General features: G+C 46.7%; 1 protein-coding gene across 1 annotated transcript in view; it reads left to right on the plus strand.

Annotated features, from left to right (window-relative positions):
* Positions 1-18,378, plus strand: part of MYRIP (myosin VIIA and Rab interacting protein) — a 196,000-nt gene that overhangs the window by 126,307 nt on the left and 51,315 nt on the right. The window contains exons 4-7 of the mRNA XM_090284952.1: positions 8,026-8,162; positions 13,336-13,416; positions 16,700-16,797; positions 17,015-17,095. Of these exons, the coding sequence (XP_090141078.1) occupies positions 8,026-8,162; positions 13,336-13,416; positions 16,700-16,797; positions 17,015-17,095 (397 nt within the window). The remainder of the gene's footprint in view (positions 1-8,025; positions 8,163-13,335; positions 13,417-16,699; positions 16,798-17,014; positions 17,096-18,378) is intronic.

Genomic DNA, 18,378 nt, shown 5'->3' on the forward strand with positions numbered 1-18,378 from the left:
TTCTAGAATGTTAAAATATCAGAAAAGATATTGAAAAATTGAAGAGTAGGAATATTAAACTCAAAACATCATTTTTAATATTTTACTTAAATCAGAACTATAACTTATAGTTTTATTTCCCTGGCCTTAATGGAAGCACACTCATCAATAATGTTTTCAAAATCTATTTTGATCTCTCAGTTTTAATTGAGAGTTGAGAGAAAATAACTTTGAAACCTATTCGATGAATGTAAAATTTTAGCCAGACAAATGAATAAACCTCCCAAACTTGAAAATACATGAAAAAGAAAATGGAAATGTATGAATTACTGTATGAGAGTATCAATTATTGTGGGGAAAAGTGCTTATCAAATAGAAATGAATATTAGAGATGGACTAATTTCACGTTGAAATAGAGATATGAAAATTAAACAAAAGGCCTTCAGATTTTGAACTGTTAACTTGAGAAAAATTATTTTCTATAAATATATCTTATTTACAAAAAGCAGCTAGTGATTTGACTCTTAGTCTGATGATTTAAATCCTATAGAAATTTCCTCCAACATAGTTTTAAGCAGCATGCAATATCGATAATTTGTAATAAAAATCATCATCATATAGCCCCAGCTGGTGTGGCTCGGTGGATTGAGCGCCAGCCTTCAAACCAAAAGGTCACCAGTTCAATTCCCAGTCAGGGCACATGCCTGGGTTGTAGGCCAGGTCCTCAGTTGGGGGGCGTGCGAGAGGCAACCACACACTGATGTTTCTCTCCCTCTCTTTCTCCCTCCCTTCCCCTCTCTCTAAAAATAAATAAATAAAATCTTTTTAAAAAATCACCATCATATTTGGCACTTTTGAAGCTGATTTGTAAATTGTGTTTAATCCAATCTTACCCAAATTTGAAGTGTTGGAATTTTTTAACAAGACTGGCCACCCTGGTGTTCTGTGAGAGAAGTCCGAGTAAATTCAGAACTGTTTAAGATTGTCATTTTTGTCAAGGGGCATCATTGCCAAATGTAGGCACTTCTCTTCATTGAAAATGGGGCTTCAGCTGGAGGGCCACCGTGACTGTGACGAGAGCCAGCCGGCCGCCTTTTCTCGCTCTGTGCAGTCAGGGCTTCCAGTGTGGCCTCCCGCTGTGCCCCCTCCCGCCTCCACCCCATGGTCTCTCCAGCGTGAGAGTCTCAGAATAGCTCCTTCTCTTACGCTGCAGCCCAGGGCCCCCAGATAGAGGGCTCTGAGCAATCTGGAATGCACGTGCAGGACTTCTTATAACATAGCCTCAGAAGTTCCAGAACATCACCTCTGCCACACTCTAAGGGGCAAGCAAGTCCCCGAGGCCCGCACGGATTCAGGGGAAAAGGGAATTTATACTCTACCTTTCAAAGGGAGAAATAACAAAGAATTTGTGGCCATCTTTAACCTCTCCCACCCCAACGGAAAGACGTGTTCTTCAGAGCTTGACTCTGAGGCATGCAGAAACTTGGCTGCCTGAGTGCCAGCTGTGGACGCGACCAAGTGTGACTGCCTTGGGCCAGGCTCCTCCACTGCACGCGGGGGCCTTGCCGAGTTGCTCTCTGTGACTTTTTATGTTTTGAGTTTTGCTCTGGAAGAAGGAGGTCCCACGTTTGGTTAGTTCACTGGAAGAAGTAGCAGGACTGGCCACTGTCATGGCCAGGGGTGATGCTGAAGATGGCAGAGGGAGGGGACAGCCGGGTCAGCTCGCACCCTTCTTCCTGCACACGCTCTTGCCCCTATTTGGGGCGTTGCAGGGAGGTTCAATCCTGGAGAGAAAGACTAGCCCCAGGGGGGAGGGGCATCTGGGATTTTGTGCAGGCCTGGCAGGGATGTTCTGGGGAGTAGTGGAAGAGGAAAGAATGTGATTGGATCCAGAAAAGGTGAGTCCAGTTGGATCAGCAAAATGCAGCTGGAAGGAAGGGCAGTTGGGGTCTGTCCACAGACACAGGTCTGCCACCAAGCCTTCCTCAGCAGCTGCTTCCTCATCTCCTCCAGAACTTTGAACAAGCCGCACACCTGCCTGTCTTATTATCTTTCTCCTTGGAATGCCCCTCCCTTCCAGGGCGGAGCCAGCACAGTGCGGTGGTGATGGGCACAGGCTCAGTCCTGGATCTGCCACTCACTCACTGCCTCTGTCCTCAGGCGGCTCCATAGCCTCCAGTGCCTCCCCTGGGGCACGGGATTCCTAAGCGTGCCTACCCCATAAGGCGGCTGTGAGGAGTAAATAGGTCATTGGTATAAAGAACGTAGAAGATTGCTGGCACTATGGGAAGTATTGGGTGAGAGTCCCCACATAATCTGCATGGTCCAGGCAAGACACGGGCTTTGCAGCCAGATGGAGCTGCCTTCAAATCGCAGTCCTGCATCTTGCTAGCTTTGTGACCTTGGGCTTCCTGAGCCTCTTTGAGCCTCAGTTTCCTCGCCTGTCTCCCTCTAGCTGCTGTGCAGATTAGAGAAATTGGGTATAGAGCCCAGGAGCAGCTAGGGGTCTGTCCCATGGACATCTCCTCACTTCTCTTCCAGGCTTCTCTTCCATCTTGCTATTCATCAGCTCCAGCTTCTCATCCTTCACAAGTTGCTTCCCATTAAAGGCATTTGTCACGTATCAACGGAGCAGGACACTCTCAGACTCCTGGCCATGTCTGTCTGCAAATTCTCGGTGACGCACTCAGGGGTCCCAGCGTGAGGGCTGTTCTTTTTCATTCAGCCACTCTTGACTTTCAAAACTGATTGCTCTGACTCTGGGCTCAAGGGTGTTCATGCTGTCAGGATGGAAGGAGTCTTGTGTTCCGAGCACCTGACCGCCCTTCTCCTGTTTTTTCCCACAGCTGGCAATCGTACTGTGCTCTGAGGCATGCCAAATCTGCCCTTGAACTCAGTGGTTCTCCAGTGTGGTCCTCGGAGCAGCAGCACTTTGTCATAGATTGTTCAGGGAACCTTGCTGTGTGTAACGATTCGAGTTTGTAGCAACAATATTTGTGGCATTTTATTTACTTATTTTTTGTAATGTTCTCACCTGAATTTTGGAGTAGCATTTGAATTATTCTGTTCCTCTTCAAAGTATTTTTTTTTAAATCCTCACCTGAGAATATGTTTTCTGATTTTAGAGAGAAAGGAAGGAGGGAGAGAGGGATAGAGATAAGAGAGAAACATCAATTGGTTGCTTCCCATACGCCCTGACTGGGGAATGAACCCACAGCCTTTTGGTTTATGAGACAACCCTCCAACCAACTAACCATCCAGCCAAGGCCTCCTCAAAGCTTTTTATCACCTAGTCCACTTCTTTTTTCTTGGAAAGTCAGCTCGTCTATCTCTTGTTCTACCTTAGTAGATTGTGATCAAGATTTAAAAGAAAAAAAAAAATGAGGAAGACTCAGAAAAAAACCTAGCTAATTTCACTAGGCCAGCGCTTCTCAAGCTTTGATGGGAACAGTTATCACTTAGGAATCAGCAGGTCTCAAGGGGAGGGTGGAAGGCTGGGTGTGTGCATGTCCTTCGAGCTTCCAGAAGGTGCCCACACTGCCGGCCCGAGGACCCTAGTGGAAGAAGCGAGGTCTGCAGAATCTCCCCGAGGCTCACCCATAGCGCACTCCGTGAGCTGTACCCTGCTGGGCGGATGGCCCCGAGAAGCCGGGCTTTGTCACTAGGAGCCGAGGTCCGAGCTCTTCGTAGGTAGGCAGTTCCTGTCTGCTCACTGTCGTGTTACTTTAGTCTAATGAACCACAATCAGTCTGGCATTCCTAGGCGAAGCTTTCATGGGATTGTAATTTTCATGCTGTTCTTGTGTTGAGTTATGTGATTCCAGTCTGTCTTCTAATGAGAATGCATCCTGTTGACAAATTTATTCATGTCGTAGAAAAAAAAAATTGGGAAACTGCTTACACAAGTGCCTTGAAGTGATTAGTATTCACGATGTGATAAGGAGGATTTCCTTAAGGAAGCAACACAATGATTTTAGAGTTTCTTCTGACCCCTGCCCGGAGCTGAGAATTAGTGAAGATGTTGCGAACTGAGTAATGAGCCGAAGCTGAGAGGGAGACAAAAAGAAACATGCTGTTGATTCTCCGTAGCTACAGAAAAGGAGTTTGACCTTCGGTCTGGGTTGCAGCTGATCTACCAGAGAGAGTTTTTCCCCAACGTGTGTTCCCGGATGCCATCCTAGAAGTTCCCAAACAAATGTTCTTTCCTGCCCCTCTTTGCAAACTGAGCAGATGAGCCCCTTGTAGATGTGGAACGAGACAGCCTGCTCTGCCTGAAGCTGCTGTGCCCTGCCCTCCTCCATGCCTCGTGACTCCTGAAACTGTGCTGTCAGTCTCTGAAGAGATTAGTCCGGCCGTGCTGTTGGGCGTGGGCCTCATCTGTGCTTCACCCTCTGCATCCCTCGCACGGTGCCTGCCACGTGGTGCATTCAGCGAATAGTGAAGGAAGGAAAGAAAGAATGAGTGAACCAGTGCGGGAGTCCGTGAGCAGGCGCAGGGGTCCCCTCTGCCTTCCATTCCAGCAGGACACCGACACAAGGCTCCTTCCTTCTCCCCTCTGTTTGCCTGATGTCCTGTCTGTAGGCGGAAGCTGGAGGCTGGGGCCGGGGCCGGGGGATGAGGGGCGGGGATTGCAGGCTGGGCAGCTCTGCAGCACCCTGAGCCAGTCTGCACCCCTGGTGCCGGCGTCCTCACAGCCCTCTCCCCCCACCTCTGCCCATGAGCCACCTGCATCCTCCGAGTGTCCTCGGAGCCATGAATGTTAGAACATGTGAAATAAATGCGGTAATACCAAATGAGGGCAATCGCGAGGAGCCTTCCCTGAGGCTTCCAGAAAAGCTCTCCATATTCACTTTAAGTCAAAACATAAGCTAAGCACATCACTTCTTAGGAAAAACTTTCTGCTCTCCAAAATGGGCTATGGATTTGCTGATCATTCTCCAAGGATTTGGTGCCATCCTCCGCCCTCCCAGTAGCCTCAGTGTGGTGACTTGATTCCACTCTGTGACTTGAGCAAGCTGAGGCAGTCTATTTTAGAGGACACTAAAGTGTTTCTGAGTACCAAAAAGTTTTGGTATAACCAGGGAACAGAGGGCTCATCCTGTGATGAACTTGAAGTATTAGGACTTGATTGCAAATATTGTAGTGGAAACCCAACTCCAAAAGTTCTAAGCAAAAGAGGAAATTAATTTATTGGCTCATGTCATGAATAAGTCCAAGGGTTGACCTTGGGCTTGAGTAGATCCAGGTCTTCAAAGTCTATCAATAGGACTCTATCCCTTCCCACCATCAAATCTGCTTTTGTTCAGAAAACCACAAAGATCCCCCAAGTGATGGCAAAGATGGCCCTGGAAGCCCCAGGCTTTCATTCTGCAACGGAGCCAGCCCAGCAGAAAGGGAGTACCTCTTCCCAACAGCAGCAGTGAGAGCCCCCACCCAGACCCTGATTGGCAAGGCCATGTCACATGACCAGCCGCCCATGGCTGTCAGGGGTGGGGCCAAGCCTTTCCAGAGCAAAGCAGACTCAGTTGGAGTGAAAAAGGCAGTATTCCAAGAGGAAAAAAAAAATCCTTTTGTCAAAAGAATGAGGGGGACAGTAACAACCATCCCCACCAGTACCATTGGGACCCTCTCAGCTACAGAGTTGAGTCCCCCAGCAGGTCCTTCCTGGAAGTCAGTGGCTCTAGAGCAGGGTGGAGTGTGGGAGAGGCAGCCCGGAGAACTTCTGTCTTCTAGAATTGTATTTCTTTTGTGCTCTTAAAGCTATGAAGTCAATCAGAAGCCCAGAGGTTATGGTTACCAAGGACAAAGTCTTCTGTATTTTTTTTTTCCTTTCTACTGTATTATTCTAAATTCTGAAAACAGCTTTATGGTTTTTTTTTCTTTTATGACAGATGCTTATCATAATAAAATGCTATAGAAAAATACACTGAAGAGAGCCGGCTGTTCTTTACATGTGCATGGTTGAGCTCCCGTTTTTTTTATCCCTCTCAGTCATTTGCTCCTTTGGGCAAAAGGCACTTGACCTCACTGCATTTCTGCTTATCACTTATAAAAATGGGACTCATCCTTATAGAGCCATGATAAGAAACTAGGGGGCCCTTACGTGGTGCCAGATCCCTTATCGCTTGTGTTTTATCATTCCATTGTCAAACAGCTTTATAACGTGGGCACTGTCATCCCTCCTATTTTATAGATGAAGAAGGTGAGGCTTAGAGGGATTAATGAATTTGTTCAAGGTCACACAGGTAGCAACGCCAGGACCTGGGCCCGTCCCAACCTGCCCCGGCACCCGTGTGCTTACTCATTGTGCTGTACTTCGTGAGAATTAAATCATGACCCAAGGAAAGCTCTTGACACGGCACCTCATACAGAGCCAGCACTCAACAAATGGTGTTTATGTTTATTAAGATACTGCGGAGTTATATATATGTAAACACATATACTATGTAAGTGTTCTATTGGAAGGAGAAAATAGATAATCAGCAATATAATAAATAATTGTTACTTAGCACACTAATGTATTATCTTATGAATAATGAATTATGTATAACTGAATATGAGGTACAGAGACACACGTATAAAAATATGGGGAGAGAAAACGAGAGTAAGAGGACAGAAGCTCTGTCATCATGGTGGCCAAAGAAGGCCTCCCAGAGGGGTTGACATTTGTGCAGGGAGCTCCAGTTTGTAAGCCAGGCAGGCAACTGGCAGGCTTGGCTTTGGGGTACATGGATAGGATCCGGTGGGCAGGCATATGAGGGCTCCCCCAGAGCGAGAAGAGGAAAGATTTGCTGCCAAGACGGTAACTCCCATATTGAAGTCCTAGTCCTCCCCAAGTAGACTGTGCAATGTTTTGAGAAAACTGCTCTCTAGTTTTGACCCAGGACAAAGCATCCTTGAACCAGTTGTCCATTTGCTCGTGGATGGGGGCCAGGAGGCCTCACTGTTGCCTACATAGCCATCAGATTAGCTTTCTGAATACTGTCCCATCCTCCCAGCCTGCTCTCTGTACCCACCAGCTCCGCACTGGGCCCCAGTCTCCGAGTCTCAGCTCTTCTGTCTGATTCGCAGAACAACATCCCCTCTGTCCCCTTCAGTTTCCCAGAAACTTGTCCGAATCTCTGATCCTGCCCTCGTCCTCATTCTTCTTTTTATAGATTCCTTTCCCACTGGGTGTCTTCTCACATGTCACTGGCATCTGGGGAGGACGATCAGTCACGTGTGCTTCCTCTGTATTGAATTAGCAGCATCCATATTAGTTTTGCTGTTCTGAATTTTCTAAAATGAGTATGCATCATTACATTCATAATGAGAAAAATAACAACAAAGGCTCTTCTTAAAGTGAAAAGGATTTAGAAATATGCTCTTGTCAGCCAGAAGGAAGATGACTCGTGCCAGGGTTTTGCACCAACCATTATAGCTCTGACCAGAACACTCCTTTCCCAGTGCTTCCAGCTGAACGAATAAGAGGCTGAGAATTTTGCTATAAAGCCTTTATCTCACTTGTACTTATCATTTCAACAAGATAAATTAGAAATGCTGCTAATGCAATAGCAGTATCAAACATAAAGCCTGCTATTAAACAGATGTATCCGTCAGTGGCTTCGCGTGGCAAGCATGTATAAGCTTGCTCTTGGGATGGACTCAGGTGCACGGTTCTTCTGCTGGTCTTACCTAGGGTCACTCATGCATCTCCAGTCAGCTGGCAGTGGATGGCCTCCCTCACCTGTCTGGGGGTTGGCTGCATACCTGCTGGGGCAATAGAGGTGATTGGGCCATTGTCTCTCATCAACCCAAAGGCTAGCTTGGCCTTGCTTCCAAGAGCAGCAAGGGAGGAAGCTGCAAGGCTCAAGACTCACATGACATCATTTCTACTGCTCTCTAAGGTCAGAGCAAGTCAGCCAGCCGAGATCCCAGGAGGAGAGACATAAACACACCTCTTGATAGAAGGAGCCACGAAGTATGGTGGCAGCCTTTGCAATCCACCGTCCCGTAATCCTGTTTCGTAAATGAACCGTTCCCTTTTCTAATTCTGTGTTTCCTGCAGGCTTCTGAGAACCCAGTCCCTGGAATGGTTCTACAGTAACGTGAAGAGCCGTTTCAAGCGCTTTGGCAGCGCCAAGGTCCTGAAAAACCTGTACAGGAAACACCGGCTGGAGAGCGGAGCATGCTTCGACATCCTGGGTACGTGGCTGCCTCCTGCTCCTCCTGCTCTGGGAGACCTTGCGGGGCTGGTGGGGCAGAAGAAGGCCTTGCTTGGAGGCCCCATACGCTGAGGTACACTCACCTTGGACAGAGAAAGTCCCTTAAATATCCGGCTCTAGGGAGGAGCAGAAATAGGACGTACAGCAAAGCGTCAGTTAAATTTTGAGTCTTCTGGCTCCGGCATCCCCACCGGGCTGGATATATTAGGAGCCGGGAGGACCAAAGTGTTTCTGCGAATTGTGGACATTTTAATTCTGGATCCTTAGAAATGAAAGGTTCTTGGCCATGTTTCCCTCATGATTAAAACATTGGAAAGTCATCATTGGCTGGCTGGATAGATGAGGGCTTCACTCAGGGGAAGTGCCCTCCCCTTCCCTTCTTCTGACTCCAGAATTGCATTCAATGGGAGGGGAGTGTGAGGAAATGTCAGCTTCGTCCAGGAAGCTGGAAAGAAGCATCCTGCTTATGCCGTTGTGTATAGTTAAAACAACTGATGTCCTTGATTAGAACGAGAAATTATATGCTGTAGTTTCAATAAACCAGCCAGTAGAGAGAAATTATTGTCAGAATATGAAAAGCGCGTCCTTCAAAAAAAAAAAAGAAAGGCTGTTTTTTCCTATCTAGAGACGGGGGCAGAGGCAGATTTTTTTATATTCTTTTCATCACTTTGCTGACACAGGTAAATTTTTTTTTTTTTCTTTATCCATGAGAAAGAGGAGGGGGGAATTTCCTGCATCTCATTTGGAGCTTTTTCACCATCATCATTTTATATTCTCCATTAAGTCTTCAGTGGTGTTTTATCTAAAAATATGTCAGCCAATGAGGACAAGGGAGGAAATAGGATGGAGCTTTAAACACAGGATCATTAGCGCCTCTGTGGCAGTTGTGAGAATCTCTGTCTTTCAAATGCTCAGGAAGCCTGTAGCTAAGAGAGCAGTGCCCAAGGTTGCCACATATTATTTTTGTCTTCTCTTTATGGGTTTTTTCTAAAAATTTTCTCTAGGAATGGAGGCAGAAAAGAAAAAAGTAATGGTGTGAACTGTAGTTTTTCAACCCAAAAATATGTCTCGAGAAAGTTCCAGAATAGAATTGACTCACTCATTTGTATCCCATCTTTTCCTTCCTCTCTCATACATCCTCCAGTCTGCTTTAGGGACCCCTTTACATGTCCCCCAAATTCAAATCTCATGGGTGTTCCCTACTGCTTACTGCAAATGGAGGGGAAAAACAAACCCATGTGGAGACTCTTAGAAGACAGAACAGAATTCCGGTTTCTTTCCCTTCCTCCTAATGACCCTGCCAAGGGAGCAGGCCAGCGTGACTCCCAAGTGGGCCAGCTCAGGGCTTTGAAATCCTCCAGTGTCATTTTCAAAAGAGAATCTATTGCCCTGCCAGGGTTGAAGCAGCTGTTGGTCCTGGGCCCTCTGTAGCTCACCACTTCTTCCACGTGGGCCTCAGTCATGCGTGTCACTTACCACACTGCACTCCAGTGATGACTGACAAAGTTGCTCTCCTGCTGACCACGTGCGGACAACAGCTCCTTTATCTCAGTGTTCCCAAAGCAGGGCTCACTGTCTGGCATGTATTATGTTCTCCATGCTGCCCTGACTAGTTCAATCTTAAAGCATTGCTTTAATATGATTTATATCTCCATTTTAATTAAGGCTTCCCTTTGATAAACATGAAGACAAGCAGACAGGAGACATTTTATGGGATGGTACTCAAGCCTGTAAACCATGATCATAAAACAGTGAGATTTATTCTACCCACCACCTAGAAGATTGAGTTCCACCTCACATGCTTACATGGCCTCCTGGTTATGTTAGGTGACAGGGGAGTCATTACCATTTTCTTCTACCTACCACGCAGCACCACCCTGGTGTGGTTGTCACCTGTCATCCTCAGTCCTGACTACATATTAGAATCACCTAGGGAACTTTGAAAAAAATAATCCCAGTGCCCAGATCCTCTTCCACGCCCTGTCAATGACTTCCGAATCTCTGGAGGTGGGCCCAGTAGAGATATTGTTTAAAGTTCTCTGGGTTATATTAAGGCACTGCCAACTTCACTATCATTTGTTCGGGAGAATTCTGAATGAATGACTCTATCTTGATTCCATCTAAGGGTACTTATTTTCAGAATTCTGATCGTCAGAACGTAACATGCAACATCTACGGTGTGCAAGGCAGATGCTGTGCTCCGGAGCTCTCAGTGCAAAACTGCTTTACCTAAGAAACATCTCTACTGTGTGGACCAGTGTAGTTTGCCCTAAAAACAGCCCATTGAAAATTCACTTAGTTCACAGAATCTTCTGGGTCACCTATCACAGGCACACCTTGTACTGCCATCAGTCCCTCCCAAGGTTAGGCCTAAACGGAGACCCATCCATTTAATCAGATACATCGAAGATTTACTTATTCCATCAGTAGACATTATTGAGCACCTACTATGTGTCCACCTGGTTTAAGAGATGGTGGTGATAAGACAGGCAAGATCCTGCCATCTCAGAGGCAACATTCCAGTAGAGAAGTAAATAAGTAAATTTATTTTAAAAATATAATGTCCAGTGGGAAAGAGTGTTCCCATGGTTTATCTGATGGATTCAGCATGATAGTTTTAACAGGTAGCCTAAAAACAAGCACTAGATGAAAATATAAAAGTAGCCATTAGTAATATACTTTATCCCTAGACAATGGGATAAATAATTGATATGCTTATATTTAGTATTAGATAAATAAAGTGGGAAAATAACCACTGCTTTTATTTATTAACATTATAAATCTATTTCTGACATGATCTTTGAAGAGGTCTATTACATCTTTCATCTGGGATTTGACTGACAGACATGGTCTTTCTGAAAATACTGAGCCCCATGAAATCAGAGGCTCCTCCAACCCATGAAGATGTGACTTAATGTTGTCTGGCTGCTGGGTCAGGGCTTTCCACTGCTTTCTGCCCTTGGAAAGATTACATCATCCTAAATGACATTCAAGCGCCCACCTGTAGACTTAAAGGCACCAAGGAGAGGGGTTATACTGGTCAGCTTAGTCTCCCAAAGATGTTTCCAGACCTTCTCCTGTCTCCTCAGACTCCCCTCCCCCACCCGCTCCACTCTCTCAGCAGATGACCTCACCTCCTCCTTCACAGGGTAGACAGCGTGCGCCTTGGCATCTGATCCCTGTCACCTTCCAGGAAGGTCTCAAGGTCCCTTCCATTTTCTAAACCCGTCCTGGCTGCACATTTGCCTCCACTTCCTGCCCTGCCAGTCTGTTTCCTGTCCCAGGCACACTCCAGAGGGTGGGCTGCATGCGTGGGTCCTAGTTCCGACCCTTCCTCCCTCCACCCGACACCCATCCCTTCCACGCAGCAGCCAGAGTGCAACTTTAGAAGCACGAGTCTGACCAGCCCAACCCTGTAGAACCTTTCCTGGCTTCACGGGGCTATTGGGATAAAGACCATGGCCTGTGTGGTCTGCGTCTCCAGGGCCTCCCCCCCCCCCCCAGGCTGCCTCTCCCCCCTGCAGCTTGCAGCTCACCCTGCTGCCCCCACTGCCTGTCCTGGGCAAGCTGTTTGCTCTCCCCCGGACTCTCCCCTCTGGCTGGTTCCTCACTGTGGATCAGTCTTCCCTGCTGAATACTTGCACTACGCCGCCGTGAAGCACCCAGTCAGAGCACTTAACATATCTATACTCTTGTATTTATGTATATAAATCTTTGGTTAATGTGTTTTCTCCCACTAGACTATCAAGTTGGTCAGGGAAGTGAGGCTCTCTGGCTTTGCTCGAAATATACCCTGATACCCAGACACCCAGTCCAGGGCCAGGCACCGAGAAGGTGTTCATGGAACATTTGCTGGGTGAATGAATGAATGCTGGGTAGAGCTGGGCCAAAGTGAAATCCGAGCATTTAAATGTAGAGCCTGGGACTTGAGGAGGTGACTTACCCTAAAGCCTTATTTTATAAGTGGGGAAACAGAGGCCCAGGAAGACAAAGTCAACTTCTCAGTGTTGCACAGCTAGACTAAATGGACTTCAGGCCCTTGGAAAGCCTGATGAAAAAACCCAAACACAGCGCATGGTAAATGGTCGGACTGAGTGACCATGACAGGCCGCGCACTACCAGCCTGTGTCATTAAGGTGGGAGCCTGCTAACCCACTGCAAACAGCCCTCCTGTCCTTAGAGTTCCCACATGACGATCCCCGTGACAGCCCATCCAAGAAAACGCAGGTGCCTTACACGTATCAAAGGCCTGTTGCCTCAACGTGGCATCTGTCGCTTTGGAGCGAAGGAATGTAAACCCGTATTTATGTTCTTGGTTCCATCAGTGTTTTCCACTGGCATTCGGTTCAATCATTTTTTTGAGCCACCTGCTCTATGGGCACTATCTTAGGTACTGGGGATACAATACAGTGATTTAAAAAATATATCTATGATCCTCATCTTCAGAGCTCTCATTGGATGCAAACGCATATAATAAAAATGCCCACCTTTAAAGGTTTTAAAAAGGGCTCAGCCAACTGGTCTTCTCAGACTGGAACTAAGACCAGGATTGTGTGATCTATTCAAAGAAGACCAGAGAAGAGGCCGTGGGCCTTACAAGATGAAATGCCATTCCTTGCCTTATCTCTGGGTTTGCTGCTGCAGAAGAGAATGATGACAGTTAAATTATTCGCTAAGGGCAACTGTTTGGATCCGTGCCATGGACTGCAGCTCAGCTAAAGATCAGACACCCAAGGTCTCATTACCCACCGGGAGGAGAGCGCTCTTGTTATTCCTCTTTTTCTAGTAAGGAAGCCAAGAGTCGGACAGGTTAAGTGGCTTGCTCAAGGTCACATGACCAATAATTTTTAAGTCTAGGAACTGACCTCACTCTCTCTGAATCCAATCTATTTTTCTGTCTTTGACTCCACACTGCTTCCAAAGAAGGTACTAAAAGAAAGTTGAGGTGGCAGCAATGCTATACCAGGAATCAATGTGAGAGGAAAAGTGTGACCAAAGTGTAGCATTGTTTTCTGACCCAGTGGTTGCCCACCCTCTTTGCAGGGCTGCCTGACAGGGAGTAACTCAGTGCATCCTTGCTCACTGAAGACCTTTGATAATCAAATTCATTCTCCCTCTCTCTTCCCCCGCTCCACCCCCTCCCCACCCTCCAGGAGGAAGCTTTTTTGACACAAATCTGGAGAATGAAGGGAGTGTTTCAAGCAGCGATGCAACATTTTATAGGCAGTCAGAAGGTAAGGTTGCTTAAAAATTTGCTGCTAACGGGAGGTTGGAGGAATAGAAACACCTTCAGATACTGTCAGAGTCTCCCAGTTGCGTTGTAACCACTCGATACAACTATATATTGCTGTTGAGAGTCTCCATGGGTCTTCCTGCTGTTGCCATTTGTACGTGTCCATCTTCAGAATAGATAAGTGAATCCAAGGTGTGCCCCAGAGAAGTTCATTCGCTGCCCAGCTGCCCGACCACTAAATACTTTATGATCAACTGGTGAGTGCTCTAGAGTTGGCATATAAAAAACAATACACATGTGCAATGCATATTAAAATATTCTTATCAAGAATGCATCCCTCACTGATTAACTTCTTTTTTTATACCAATGTCATAGTTCCCTTAGAGCAGAGGTTAAAAACAAAAACAATTTTCGAGTTTCAAATAAAGGCTTCTCCAACACTTCAGCACCTCCTCCAAGTCCTGGGCCTTGGGGGCTAGTGCCTGTGGCCCCCACAGCTCTTCTGTGCCCTCTGTCCTATTCTTTGGGGTGGTCTCTCATGAAGATCCCATCCTCCCTCATCCTTTCTGCCTGAAATTTCCCCACAGGCTATCCCACATGAGGATATGGCCTCGGTACTCCTCTGTGTACTGCCGAGCCTGAAATGCAGATCCTCCAGGGTGCCTAACCAACCTTCGCATGTCCTAATCCAGCTCCTTGGATTGTGAGGATTGGCAAGCCGAAAATCTCATAGTAGGTCAGCAGGCTGGAAACTCAGGCAGGAGTTGATGCTTCATTCTTGAGGCAGATTTCTTCTCTGGGAATCTTGTTTTTTGCCTTTACAGCCTTTCAACTGATTGGATGAGGCCCTCGCATATCTTCAAGGGCAAACTCTTTTTACTTAAAGCCAACTGTTGTAGATGATAACCACATCTAAAAAACGACCTTCAGAGCAGCACCTACATTAGTGTTTGGGTAAATCACAGGTGTGATAGCCTAGCCAAGACTAATCATCCCACCATCTAACCGACACTCTGACCTTTGGTCACTCTGCCTCCTTACCCTTGCTCTACACCCCTGCCTGTTTTCTCCCGGAAACATCGACCCAAGCCTTCGCTTTCAGCCAGAACATTCTCAGCTCTCTGCATCAAAAATTATAAACATGGTATCCAGAGCCTTTTTGGTGTTGGCTCCAGGCTCTGACGTTGCAGGGTGGTGTGGACCTTGGTAACCATCCCTGTCCCAGGATCTACTGCCCACCTCTTGGCAGCTACCTATGCACCTGACCACCCAGGAGGGAAGAACACAGAATGTGGGCTTAGCTTGTTCATTAGGGCATCACCGGGGGCCCTCACAGAGCCTGGCTCTCGGGAGGTAACTGGTTATCTTTGACTCAATGAGAACTTGTGGGGTACCTCTTCTGCACACAATACATTGTTGAGTATCTGGAAGAAGAGAAGGAAATACAGTGCCTATCTCCACGGAACAGTTAGTGTGGTGTCAGCTTAAATTTCCTAGCCTCTCCTTATAGAAACATTGGGAAAACCGTGTGCCCAATCAGCCACGGAGCAGATGTCCTCATCCGCTGACTAGATCACTTTGACCTTAAGTGAGTAGGTTTTGGAGATTTCGTTTACCAAGTGCCACTTTCTGTCTACATTTGTGTCTTCAGAAATCTAAGAAGTTTGAATTATGTTTTTTAATTGAGGGACTGATTAATTAATGAATTGATGTATTTACACCTTATCTCATTCTACAGAGAATTTAAGGCAGCTTTCAGGACATTGACATTTGTTAAGTAATGCATGATTTGGAGATTATAAGCTAATACAGGAGGTTGAACTTGGGGGAAAAGGAGGGATAGGCACATAGCCCTCATAGACCTACGTGCTTGAACCTGATATGCATTGGGTTTCTGGAGTGAAATAAGAGGAATGATAGAAATGCTCACTCTCAGTAAGACATGGAAATCTAAGTATCTTGGGGAAACAGAACTCTTCCAAGTACTTAGCTTAAAACATTTTGTCACCTGCAAAAATCCTTTGGCGTAGAGATGGCACTTCCTCCTATTTCTTGCCATATGCAAAAATTAAAAAAAAGTGTTCACTAAAAATATGATAGCATTTTAAAATCATGTTAGCTTGTGTTTATCTTACTCTTGTGGTTAAAAATGAGGGCTTTGGAGATGGAGGGTCCTGAATTTAGAACTCATCTCTCTTACGACCTCACTGCGTAACCCTGGGCAAGCTCTGCTTCAGGTCCCTCGTCTGGAAAACGGTACCTACTCAATGGATTTCTGTAAGAATTCACTGTCATCATCTATGGGACACAGCCTGGAACCCAGCGTGGGGTTAGCCAGGGTTATTGTTGTTGGGAGTGTTGGTTTAGTCTAAAACATTCTCCCATGGCTTTTGTATTTGCATTAAACCATATGTACAGCCCTATGTCCTTAGAACACTTAATAATTTTTACCCCTATCATCATAATGAGAGATTATATGCACAACATAGCACATGACTTTTATATAGGAAAGTAGATGAAGAGCCATTATATTAAGTCCTTTTGTCTGCGTGTTTGGAACTGTGCTCGGTGTTAGAATACAACAGTGACTATGATCAAGTCATGAGAGAGAATAACCTGGGGGAGGGGGTGGAGGCTTTCTGGCTCCCAGGAAAGCAACCCCAGAATATCAGATGGACATCCAGCCAAAGGGGAGACTAGAAGGATCTGAGAACGTTTTTCAGAGGAGGAATCCAGGGGTCAAGAGTTGGGGTGCCTGGGAACCAGCTGGGTTACAGAGCAGGAGACCAGAGTGAGGAGCGACAAGGTAATGGTGTCATGAACAGAGAGGTGGTAGCTCTCAAAGATTCACAGGGGACTTGTGTCGCGGGCAGGATGAGCGGGAAGCAGTGAGATGTGTGAGGAGGGGTTTGTGGACCCGGGGAACGGTGTGGAACATGTCCCAGAGATCTAAGCAGAAGAGCTTACAGTGTTGGTTGGGTGGCTTGCTTGGTTGGAGTGTTGTCCTGTAACCAAAAGCCTGCGTGTTCGATTTCTGGTCAGGGCACACTCCTAGGTTGCGGGTTTGATCCAGGTGCGTATGGGAGGCAACCAATCGATGATTCTCGCTTGCATTGATGTTTCTCTCCCTCTCTCTCCCTTCTTCTTTCTATAAAGACAATGAAAAAATAATATCCTCAGGTGAAGATTAAAAAAAAAATTTTTTTTAGAAAAGAAGAGCTTACAGTAGAGCAGTCGATTTACTTCCCTTTCAGAAGGGGACCTCTGTTCTGTCTCCCTTCTAGGACACAGCATGATGGACACATTGGCTGTTGCCCTGCGCGTGGCCGAAGAGGCCATCGAGGAGGCGATCTCCAAAGCAGAAGCCTACGGGGACAGCCTGGTATGGGCCCCCTTCTCCTCCTAGGGGAGGCTTGGGTAGGGTACATGGATTCCAGGAAAAAATGCCACTTGTCAGGAAACCGGCATCATGGCAGCCACCCTTGACTGGAGCAGTGCTCAACCTCCCCCTGCATTTGCAGTCAGGACTCCCCCAAAAATGATCGCCAAGCACCTGAAACCTGCCCCATCACACGGCATTCTCTCCCCTCCCTCTGCAGGACAAGCAGAACGAGGCCAGTTACTTGCGGGACCACAAGGAGGAGCTCACTGAGGAACTGGCCACGACTATCTTGCAGAAAGTAGGTGGCCCTGGACCCTATGACAGCAGTTTACCACCCTGGCCCAGAGCGGGGCCTCTGCCAAGCTGTTGAGCAACCACTGGCCCCGTGGTTGTCTTGGGCACCATTTCTGTGCCTTATCTCTGTGCCTTCTGTGCTTTGTCACTTTGCCTCCTGTGCTCTCAGGGCTAATGCAGAGGGATTACACTGAAAAATCTAAGACGAGGGATGCAGAGTGGCTGCCTTTAGGGACTGAGCAAGTGGGTGGGGAGCCAGGAACTCAGCACAGAGTTGGTTACACACTGGCTTCCTGTTTCCTAGGCTTTGTGTGTGTGCAAGTGTGTGTATGTATGCGTGTGTGCATGTGAGCGTGTGTGCGTGTGTGCATGTGTGTGTCCTCTTCTCATATTTCTCAAATAGTCTTCTGCTGAAGAAGCTTTGCAGTCACTCCTTGCTACCTACATACCCTACACTGTCCCTTACATGCCAAATCAGTAATGACTACTTAGAAACCAACGCCCCCCAAAACTCTGGCTCTACACAGGATTATTTCTGTCTCACAGCCAATTCTTCAACCCCTACAATTCAATTCAGTTCTGACACTAGTCAGAGTTAGCATAGACCCCAAGAGTTAAGGGCTCAGTCCCACAAGATGCCAGTGCAAGTCTCAGGAGTCCCCAGGTTACCCACTTCTGTCCAGTCTTCTACAAATTCAGGGATTCCCATGACCCTCCCCGCTCCCCACAGTTGGATAATTTGCCAGAACACTGCGCAAAACTCAGGAAAGTGCTATACTTAAAATTACCCCTTTATTGTAAAAGATACAAATGAACAGCTAGATGAAGAGATAATAGGACCGCAAGGTCTGTGGAATGGGCGTACAAATTTTCCATGCCCTCTCTGCGCCCACCACTCTCCCACACATCAATGTATGTGCCAGGAAGCCCCTGCCCCAAGCCTCAGTATCTCCATTTTTAACAGAAGTTTCATTAAGTTGGCGTAATTTCTTAAATCATTGGCCACCTGAATGAACTCAATCGCCAGTCCCTGTCCCCGCCCCAGAGGTTGGGGTGGAACTTGAAGTTCCCTGGTTTACATGCTTGGGGTATGTTTGTTTGCTTGTTTGTTTTCATTTTTTTCAGTTACAGTTGACATACAATATCATATTAGTTTCAAGTGTACAACGTACGTGATTAGACATTTATATAACTTGACGAAGTGGTCACCCCAATACATTCACCAACAACCTGGCATCATGCACAGTTCTTACAATATTACTGACTGTGTTCCCTGTGCTGCATGTT

Source organism: Furipterus horrens, unplaced genomic scaffold, assembly GCF_987537825.1.
Source record: "Furipterus horrens unplaced genomic scaffold, mFurHor1.1.pri manual_scaffold_7, whole genome shotgun sequence".
NCBI lineage: Eukaryota > Metazoa > Chordata > Mammalia > Chiroptera > Furipteridae > Furipterus > Furipterus horrens.